The 10,596-nt window shown below is 50.0% G+C and overlaps 1 protein-coding gene across 1 annotated transcript in view; it reads right to left on the bottom strand.

Annotated features, from left to right (window-relative positions):
* TRIM16 (tripartite motif containing 16) overlaps positions 1-8,777 on the bottom strand; it is a 19,701-nt gene extending 10,924 nt beyond the window's left edge. Inside the window, exons 1-2 of the mRNA XM_046676694.1 lie at positions 8,080-8,777; positions 2,120-2,215 (exon numbers count right to left, since the gene is read on the bottom strand). Of these exons, the coding sequence (XP_046532650.1) occupies positions 2,120-2,215; positions 8,080-8,580 (597 nt within the window). The 5' untranslated portion in view covers positions 8,581-8,777. The remainder of the gene's footprint in view (positions 1-2,119; positions 2,216-8,079) is intronic.
* Positions 8,778-10,596: the final 1,819 nt, after the last annotated feature.

Raw genomic sequence — 10,596 nt, 5'->3', positions numbered from 1 at the left:
GAGCTTGCAGCACTGTGGGGGTCGCCAGGCAAGACCTTACAGCTCAGCCCTTTAAACTGAAGCCCTTCCAGGACCACAGAAGGGACAGTTAGCCCCTGGTCACTGCAGGCACTGGTCAAGGGGCACCACCTCCAGCCATGATGGACTAAATACACAGGATGCTGCTGAGCAGGCGACCAAAAGAGAAAGAGGGCAAGTCTTCCTAGCAACTTCTGAGTCAACTGACAAGTGTTGCCTTCTCATACTGTAAATTCTGTGAATTCTGAGAAAATTAATCATAGATGGATTTAAATCTAAATGTCAAATTATATTTCAATATTGCAAAGAAGTCAAGATTGAGAAATGTCTCAGGAGACAGGTCAGTTTTGCTTATAACTGAATTTGGGGGAAGTATTGCTGTTGGTGTTTTAGCCAGGTTCTGACCTAAGTAACACATTCTAGCTCCCTCACTAACCCACCCTCCCCTGCCCGGTGAGGCTCCAGGTGGCCAGGCTCCATGAGCCATGGGGTCACCGGGTACCCACTGCCCACTCCCGATCACTGCCAGAAAGCAGGAGCAGGACGAGGCATGGGACCCAGTGTGAGGGTGTTGTGGGAAAGGACTGGAGTCCATTTGCTCTCTATAATTATGACATGTAGGTTCTTCATGGAAGCAGAATGCCATGAGGCTGAAAGGCGAGAGTCTACAGACAAACTTCAGGTCCAAACTCCCCTCCAGAACTGAGGCCTCCAGAGGGAGGGTAGTGGAAAGGAGGCCTCAAATGATGTTGCTGGATTGACTCTTCTGCTTTCATAGGTGGCCTCTCATTCCCAGACCTTCTTATGGAGAAACACTTTTTCCTTGCATATAAATGAAATGTATGAAGGATATCATTTATTGCCCAAATGATGACAAATAAAAATACAGAAAGGACAGGCCACAAAGATATTAAAGTCACCAAAATTAATGGTCTAAAGAGGTGACGGATGGTGCACATGTCTGTCAACGCAACAATCCCGGGTTGTCCTGTTCCATCAATCTAAGGACCCAGATAAGTCTTGTCATCTCTCTCTGTGTCTTCAGGTCCCTTGTATATGGTGGCCATTGTGATGACTACCTTCCCCAGTTACCATGCAATCACGAGACGAACTGAGTAGGGATCAAAGTGTCTGAAAATGAAAGATCTGGAAAAAGACAAGATGCTCCACGTGCTTCTCCCAGTTATCTTGAGCCTGAAAGTCAACACTCTCTGTAGGTTTATAAGCTTTCAAGGGACAATTATTTTTCTTCTTTTCATAAGATTATGTGGGTAGAAAAGAGGTGTTCATCCTTCAGCAGCTAATTAGTTGTAAACACTGAGGAGCAGGAAATTAAGTTGAAATGGATACACGTATTAGATATGGATGGATGGGTGGGTGGATGGATGGAATCATTCTTGGTATGCAAAAATGATGCTGCTGACCCACCGCCATAGGGTAGGTGTTTTGCGTTCTCTTCTGCGTGGTGGTTATTGGCTTGCCACTAATGAGAAGCATTTGTGAAACCATTTGGGTCTACCTAGAGTTTATGTGGAAAGTGGCCATAAACCAGACAGACTAAAACTAAGCAGCTTGGCACACCATTGGTGTTCTCAAGTACCATCCACTAATCCAGCAATTCTCAACTCTCTTCTCTGGCTGCCAGGACACAGGACTGGTGAAATTCACATGTAGAACATCCTCTCAGGTTGGAAGAAGCCAAGATTATGCATACTTCCTGGAGCTCTAGCTAAACACCCTGCCACTCCTCCATGCATCCTTTTCTCCAGGTCAAAAGAGCACATGCAAATGCAAGGATAAGAATGCTGTTATTACAGGACCAGACTTGCTTCTACTCTGTACTATTAAAAAGTAAATCACTTGTCAATTTTGAACCTTAAACTAATTTCATAGCAACTTCCGACAGCAAGGTGAGGCTACCCCATGGCATAGCTGATCATATCTGTACCTACAGTGCTCATTTGCTGAGATACCCCAAGGAGCCCATGGATATGGAGGCTGGGCCTGCAGCCCCCATCCCACAGCCCTGGATGGGCCTGGCTGAGCCTGCAGGAGCAGCCAGGTGTGCCGAAGCCTCACAGGTGACCCAGACCAGCCTTACCAAAACAGATTTCTGGTTGGCTTGGAGCCTGGCAATGGCATTTTCATTCAGCTCCAGCTTCCGCTCCAGGTCTAACTGTGTGCGCCGAAGCTCAGCCTAGGAAGAGGAAAGGACAGCATTAAGGAGGAAGGAGCCCAGTGCACACATGAGGTCCCCAAGAGCAATGGCACTATCCACCCTTCTGCCACGGAAGGGAAGTTTGACCTCGGAAGATGCTCTCAGAAACCAGCCTAGAGCACCCTAAGTGGAGGCGCAAAGGGTCAGCTGTGTGCCAGCCTTCTCCTGGGGCTGCTCTCAGCACAGATCAGCTAAAATGTGGTGAGCATGTACATTGTACTGTGTTGGTTATCATTTCAAGCATTTATATGGATTACTTCATATCACCCTGGCCACCCCCATATTAGGAAAATATCATTATCTCCATTTTACAGATGATAAAATGGAGCCACCTAGCCATGGTCACACACTCCCTCAGTGGAGGTGAGCCCAGGCAGTCCAACCCCAGAATAGCCTAACAAGGAGTACAGGCTTGGAGCTGGTGACGGGGATTCCAGTTTGTCTGCTTAGCAGCTGAGACTTCGGAAAAATCTACTTAACATCTCCAGACTTCCGTTCCTTCACCTGTGAAATGGGGATAACTATAGTGCCTAATTCATAGGGTTATTGTGAGGGTCGAAGGAGATGGAGTGTGTTAACAAGAACTTTGTACAGTAGCTGGCACATCGTGAGTGCTCCATCAGTGTCAGTGTTGCCATCACTGTTCTTCTTCTTATTATTATTGCTGCCACGGCCACTTTCCATCACATGCTCTTACTCTCTCCTGGAGGCAGGCAGAGTGAACCCTCTCAGCCAAGGCAAGTGCTGGCCTGAGAACCTCGGGTTTGCCTGCTTTGACCCCACGGCCCCGCTTCACTCTCATTCCTGGGGCTCCCTGAGCGCTTTCTGCCAAGAAGTGTGCTGAGGCATAAAACCTAAGCCTTGGCAAACTTCAAAGGCCCTGTCACTTTCCTACTTCCACAAGGGCATGAGACAGAAAAAAAAAAAATAGTTTTCACTGCTTTTAATAGGTTATGTCTGCAGTGGAAGCCGTGAATCATTATGCCCTAACAGAACTCAGAGAACATGAATGCAGTGTCTCTCCTTTCTCCCACGGAAGCCTGGGGCACTTCCGGGACTCCCAATGAGGGAAGCCGAGGCAGGCAGGGCATTTGCCTCAATCTGCAGAAGGCAGGTAACATTTGCTCAGGCTGTAGGGCACTGACTTGAGGCTGAGGGAGCCCCAGGGACCTCCTACTACTGAGACCTGAGACCTGAGGCCCAGGAGTGAGGAGGGAGAGTGGGAGGGGATGAGGATCTGGCAATTATGGAATCCTGATCTATCTAACAGGCTTATACAGTGACCTGTTCCAGGCGAGGGGGAAACACGAGCCGCTTGTTCAAAGGCGGTGGAAGAGACAACTGAACACACCCTAGCAACAGGCATGGACATGAGAATGTGTTAAAGCAGTTGACCCCAGCATGATCCAGAGCCATAGGGAGACACCCGAGAGCATCCAGCGAGGGGGCTTTACTCCAAAGTCTGCACACTGCCATAAAAGGAGAAAAGGACTCTGAAGTACCTAATGGGGACCTCTCTTCAAGTGAGTCACCCCAAGGGAACGCACTCCCAATTACCAAAAAGGTGGGGCCACTTTGGGAGACCAGTATCTCCAGATATTCTTGTTACTAGAAAATAACACGGTGCCTCAGACTCTGGCTCCAAGGTTTCCCAAGATGTCATCCATACACATGTCTCAGGTCAGGGTGGGCCCTACACAAAAGCAGGACAGTGGTGTCAACATGTGTAGACAGCCCTACACTGAAGGGCACAGAGATCCAACCTACTTCTGCAGGGTAATGACGAATGTCGTGTAAAGGGCACAATATTTGGAGTCCTAAGACCTGCCACTTGCTGGCTGTATAATCTTAGTCAGATGATTTAGTGTCTCCTCTGCTGCAAGGCCACCAGAAAATGTTAACACAATTGTTCTTGCTTCTATCTACAGGGCAAAGGTGGCACCAGAGCTTGGTGGCCAAAGGTCGGGTTAGAGATGCAAATAGGAATAGCAGAGGGAGTGAGAAGAGAGAAGAACATTCCAGATAGTGTCAGTTCCTCTGTATTTCCAACCACGCGCTGTTGGCCCTTCTAGAGCGTGGTAGCAGCAGGGTTCCACCTGGCCCCTGACTTCATTCCTCAGTCAACTGGTGAGAACCCACCACATACCAGTCCAGTCAAATAAGACACCCTCCCTGCTCTTGAAACACATGCAGCCTGCCAGAGTGTTTAAGAAAAACAAGTTATATAACACTGAGCCCAAGGCATTCCTCAGAACCTCTAGAGGAAATTCTTTTCCTGAGTGGCCTCAAATCATCTGCCTTTTGGCTACCAGCAAATGGGCTATGAACAATGCTATTAGCAGCTCCCCAGAGAAGCATGGACACTTGTGGCTCTCAGAAACCTGGCTCCTGCTCTACATGGAAATTACGTCCAGGGGCAGCACCCAGTCCTGAGCCTCCTGGAACCAATGCTGAAGTTGAAATGTAATGACCTGTCAGCAAAGGACTTCAGGATCTAAGAAAGGGCCCAGCTCACATCCTCCCTCCTTCAAACATGGCACCCTGCCCTCACTTCCAGTGACCGCTCCCTCCTTGGAACATGCTGCAGTTGCACTGCCTGGGCCCTCTGGCCCTCCAGGGAGCTATGGGACATGCCTGGGCCCTCTGGCCCTCCAAGGAGCTATGGGACACACCTGGACTCCTGATTCGAGTGCACCCTGCCCGAGGACAGACAGTGTAGCCTCACATTTAGCCCACGAGAAGCACTCAATAACGCGTGATAACTTGAGGAAGAACAGAAAAGAACCATGTACACTTTGTGGATCAGAACAAACAGGAAGCAGTCACAGGAGTACCAATTTTACAACCCGCACAGGCATGCACGCACGTGGTCTCGTTTCCACGACAGCAAGCTTGAGATTCAGAGAAGGCGAGGGGAGTTAAGACCAGCTGCTCTTCTGCTCTTAAAAATGAAGGGGGTCTCGGGGCTGGCCCCGTGGCCAAGTGGTTAAGTTCACGCGCTCCGCTGCAGGCGGCCCAGTGTTTCGTTGGTTCGAATCCTGGGCGTGGACATGGCACTGCTCATCAAACCACGCTGAGGCAGCGTCCCACATGCCACAACTAGAAGGACCCACAACGAAAGATATACAACTATGTACCGGGGGGGCTTTGGGGAGAAAAAGGAAAAAAATAAAATCTTAAAAAAAAAAAAAAAATGAAGGGGGTCTCAGGAAGTTGGCCTGGGGCAAAGGGAAGTTCTGAGGTCCCGGTTAGGAAGAGCCAGGCTCTGGAAGCCCAGTAGAGTAGAACAAATAATCAAAGAACACCCAGAACTCCCAAAACCCAAACAGAGTTTTTGCCCACTGGCACAGCTAGAGACCACGGGAGCTGCCAAAAAGGCTCATGGGTTAACTGAGCAATCGGCTGCTCTGCGGACCCAATGCAGGATCCTGACTGCTCTTGTCCTCATGGCTGACCTGCCATTTGCAGTTTCCTATGCACAACACGCCTGCCTGAGTAATTAGTCCTTAACACGACCCAAAGTGACCTTCAGCAAATGACTCCAGCAGGCTTGGGCTGGCTGAAGGCAATAGTGAGCTTCTGGAGCCTTAACGTGTCTCATAAAACTTTCAGAATAATCCTGGTGGCTGTTTCAGCCTCTTCAAGTACTATGTCTTCTGGGCTGGTCTCTTCGGGCTCCTTGCAAGAAATCTTTTAGGCTCCTAAGCTTTGGCAGAGCCACCTAGAGTGTGGCTGCATTTACAGAGTAAATTTGCTCTCTGAGCCGAAAACAAGGACACAGGATGGAAAGGACAAGGGCTCTCTCATGCAGACCAGAAAGCAGAGGTTGTGAACGGGGGCCATCACTAAAAATCTGGGGTATGGGGCTGGTGCATTGTACCTATAACCATGATTGCTTTCCAGCACCACAACCTGCCCCAGAGCCCCTGACCCCCTTGTCCCTACTTCATCTCACACAGCTCCCTCCCAGGACGTCTGACCTTGGGCTTCAGAACATGCTCTACACGGGCTTTCCTGCTCAGAAATACAGTTCCCTAAGTCTCTGTAATACATCCATTTACACTACGTTTAAAACTCATATTGTATCTGTGCTGCTACACGCATAGAACGTCTCTGAAAGGAAACAGAAGGAAGTGTAGGTGGTGCTGTTTGTCTCTCAGGAGGAAGACGGGGGAACCGGGATGGGAAGGAGACCTCTCCCTGGCACAATCTGTTGCGGTATTTGGTGGAGACCGTTTTTCAGCATAGATATGCATCACTTGACCAGTCAGTTATAATGAAATTCAGATATTATGCCCAAAAGGAAAAGCAGTACACTTTGTCTTAATATGTCTATTATACATGTGGCAGGGTTTTGGTGCAAAAAAAGCAAGGTGAAAATATCGTGATCTTGGGGTCCTTCCCTTGTGTTCCTTCAGTAGGGTAGCTTTCCAGAAGCTCCAGTTCCTTACCGCATCACTTAGTCATCTGTATGAGTTTGGACAAATGTGGTGGAGATAAAAAGAGTAGCCACTTCACAGAGTTATTTGAGGGCTGGATGGGAAAATCCATGCTAAGCATTTAGCACATGGCAATGCTCAAGAAAGACTAAGTTCTTCCACTGCATGGAGCTTTTTCTTTGATCTGTCTATCTGTCAATATGGAGCCCCTCTGTGGTTATGAGAGTAGGGAATTGAGTAGGAACTGCTCTCCTGACATTCCCAGGACATTCCCTGACACAGGAAACACTGGAAACAGTTAACAAGTGGGTTTTAGAGCTGGAAACGTTGAGTCATTAACATCTGGAACACACAGCTTTCCAGAACAATTCTCACTAACACTGGATAAAATGTATGCCTAAAAAAGGGCGTGGAAGAAAGACCCTGGCAAGTAAACTGCCCTTCCCAGACACCTCTTTCCTTTGCTGCCCAGGACGACAGGGCCAAGAAGTTGCCAAGGGCCTGCGGCCACACGCAGTGCAGACACGGGGCTGCCAGGAGTATGAATATAAGGAATGTGGGGCAAAAGCCAACTGCATTTCCCTACTGAGAAACAGAGTGCTCCTGGAAAGTCAAGGTGTGAGAAAGAAAGCAGATAAAGCAGCTAAGTCCATTCCCAAGAAATTCTCTAGGCTCTCAGCTTTCGGGCAAAGAAAAGCTAGTTGTTCTAGAAATAGTTTCCCTTATCTGATGGGAATAAAATTACAGGCTATGAGCATGGTCTTTCTCAGTCTCTCCTGACCCGATATCTGATGAGGAACATTTATTTTCCCTGAGGTAAACCGTCCTTGAGGTCGTATCTGAATGTAAGTTTCCAATTCTATGCTATCTTAGCACTTTTCAAGCTCTTGGGTTTCACTCTCAGTAACTTTAGAGGAGCACTTTCTACTGATCTTTTGTTTTGGGGTAAAGACAAAAAGAGAAATTAGGAGAAGGGTTAGATTCTTTACTCTTGAATTTCTGCTAAGGCTTACATTTCATTAATTGACACCCAGATCCAGCTGGAGGGAAAACCCACCATCCTAAGTCCCACAACTTCTGCACGCCACACCCAAACACGTATCAATGCCTGAAAGGTGAGTAAGAAATAGCAGGAAACTAGCAGGCCTGAGGAGACACAGACCAAGGTAGGAGAATAGGGACAGTGGACCGAGATGGGGACAGAGTGACCTTCTTTAGTTTCCAGAACCAAGTGCAACAGATATTTATGCTGGACCAACAGCCAGGTGCTACGGCTAAACTCTTTTTCAGGTGAACTCAGAGCCCTGAAGTGAAAGAGGCAGCCCCAGGAGCAGTGGTGGCCCGGCCTCTCCTTGGGCTCATCGTCTCCTCATCTCCGTCTCCCAGATGGACCCCAGCACTCACCTCTTTGTCCCTGCGGGCAGCATCCAGGGAAACTGAGGGGTGGCCCCTGTGCTCACTCTGGCCACACTCCTGGCAGACGCACTGCTGATCGTGGTGGCAGAAGGCGACCAGCGGGCTGTGGTGGGCAGGACAGGTGCGCAGATCCCGCTCCTTCACCGGCTCCGTCAGCTGGTGGCTGTGCAGTTTGCTGTTCTCCTGGTGTGGCCGCAGGTGCTCCTCGCAGTAATTCACCATGCAGGTCAGGCAGGACTTCACTGCCCTCACCCTGCTGGCCCCAAGGCAGAAGTCACACAGGATCTCCCCCTCCCCCTCGACACCAGGACCCCCGTGCGATGCAGAGCTGCTGCCCTGTCCCTCAGCCTCCCCATGGGGACTCCCCAGGGAGCCCATGTCCTCTTCTTCTGCCGGGTTGGCTGACCCAAGGTCTGGGCTGAGAGTGACCAGAGAGTGAGCAGTGACCCCGGGCAGTGGCCCCGGAGCCATCAGATCCAACTCAGCCATCTGGAAGTCTCCGCCGCCTAAGCCGTCCTTCCTCTGCCCCTTAGCCCAGGCTCTGTGCAGCCCAAGTCAGACAGGAGAACCACGCCTCGGTGATTACAGCTGCCACAAGATTTTAACTGTCTCCTCCCTCCCAGAGGAGGCTCAGTTAGTCATTGCTCCGCCCAGGGCTTGGTCAGCGGCCAGCTGCTGTGACAAGGCAGCTCGATTACTCAGGCTCTGCATAGCTGCTCAGGATGTCTCCCCACTGGCACAGGCCCCTCCTTGAGTCCAGCCCGAAACTTCTATTCTTATGTAAATCATCCGTCCCCCATAGGCTCAGCCAGAGACCACGTGTGTCTGGCTGTGCTGAAAAGGACTGGAGACGCCTGAGCTGTGCTGTAAAAAGCCTGTATTGCTTTCTGTGGTTTGACAGGCTAAATTTTTTGTTTCCATTTTTTAAAGGGATCCAAAATGTACCGACTCCAGCCATAGGGCAGCCATTCATCCCTCCCTGTCACACAGAACTGGACATGAGGCAGCGAGGAACAGGATCCATGTTTCTGACCCTGACCTTTTCCACAGCACCTTCTTGCAGTTTCCTGGAGACAGGCTTAAGATGGGTGCTCAGTGTGGACCGGGAGGGTCAGGAAGCACGTGTCTCCTCCCTCAGACAGCTCCATTCAGACAGCCCTCCAGGGCCAAACACCCTACCCTGCAGTTCCTGGAGAGGGGTGCATGCTAAGCAACAGCCCCTCTGTCCACTGAATAAGGTAACGTAGACCCGGCATGTGAGTCTGTTCGGGCTGCCATAACAAAACACCACTGACTGGTTAGTTTAAACAACAGACATTTATTTTCTCACAATTCTGGAGTCTGGAAGTCCAAGATCGAGGTGTCAGCAGGGTTGGTTTCTTCCGAGGCCTCTCTCTCCTTGGCTTGTAGATGGCCGACTTCTCCCTGTGTCTTCACACGGTCTTCCCTCTGTACATGTCAATGTCCTAATCTCCTCTGCTTATAAGGACAGCAGTCATATAGGATTAGTGCCCACCCTTAGTGACCTCATCCGAACTTAATTACCTCTTTAAAGGCCCTCTCTCCAAATACATCACATTCTGAGGCACTGGGGTTAGGACTTCGGCGTACATGTTGGGGTGGGAGGAGAGAGAATTCAGCCCGTAACACATGGCCAGGTGAGGAGACAGGAAGGATGCAGCTCCTTAGAAGGAAGGAGCTCCTAGGCATCTCTACTGGATGGGGACACACGGTCTACTTAGTATTTGCCAGATGGGCACCAAAGAACTCCGGGACCTGAACTCCAGCTTCTGTGTCCTGCAGAGGCTCACAGCTTTCCACCCAGGACTTCCTCAGCTGTACTCAACAGGACTTGGAAGACTAATGGAACAGAGAGAGAATGGGAGTCCAGCTCACCCCTGGGATCAGGGGTTGGGACGTCTCCAAGACGTCGCACTCCCCACGGCTCTCCACCCCTGAGGCGAGTTCTGCAAGATCTGGATTTAATTAGATAAACCAAGGGATGTTTCTTGTCAGTGACCAGGACATTTCAGAAATCCAGAGGCTGCTCCGAGCTGGAGGGCATAGAAGACTGTAAATCCATCTCCGAGGCAGCCCTGTTTGTTTTCAACCATGCGTGGAACACACATATCATGACAGCCTAAAAGCAGCCCTCCGTAGCACTATCAAGTTCCCTAAGCATCCCTGTCCTGACCGCCCTCTTCCACTGCTGAAGACCCCCCAGAAGAGGTTTCCTTATAGTTCATTTCGTGGTTTTTAGATCTCCAGCCAGGAGGGAGAGGAGCTGGCTTCTGCCACCCCAGACCATTCTCAGGGCCTTCCCAAATATTAGCAGACACAGTTGCTTTCCTTTCTGCCCCTTTTGCACAATGACCCGGTGCTCAAAGCTGAACTAGTCCACCCACACATCTCAGAGCCTTTGTTCTTTCTGGGGAAGGGGAAGGGAAGGTGGCTGCCTGCCTGACCCGTTCCTCAGCCTCAAGTGCCAATGAGAGGGCACCGAGC

The sequence above is a fragment of the Equus quagga genome, chromosome 11 (assembly GCF_021613505.1).
Source record: "Equus quagga isolate Etosha38 chromosome 11, UCLA_HA_Equagga_1.0, whole genome shotgun sequence".
Lineage (NCBI taxonomy): Eukaryota > Metazoa > Chordata > Mammalia > Perissodactyla > Equidae > Equus > Equus quagga.
The sequence above is the reverse complement of the archived record's forward strand: the minus strand, read 5'-3'. Positions and strand labels throughout refer to the sequence as shown.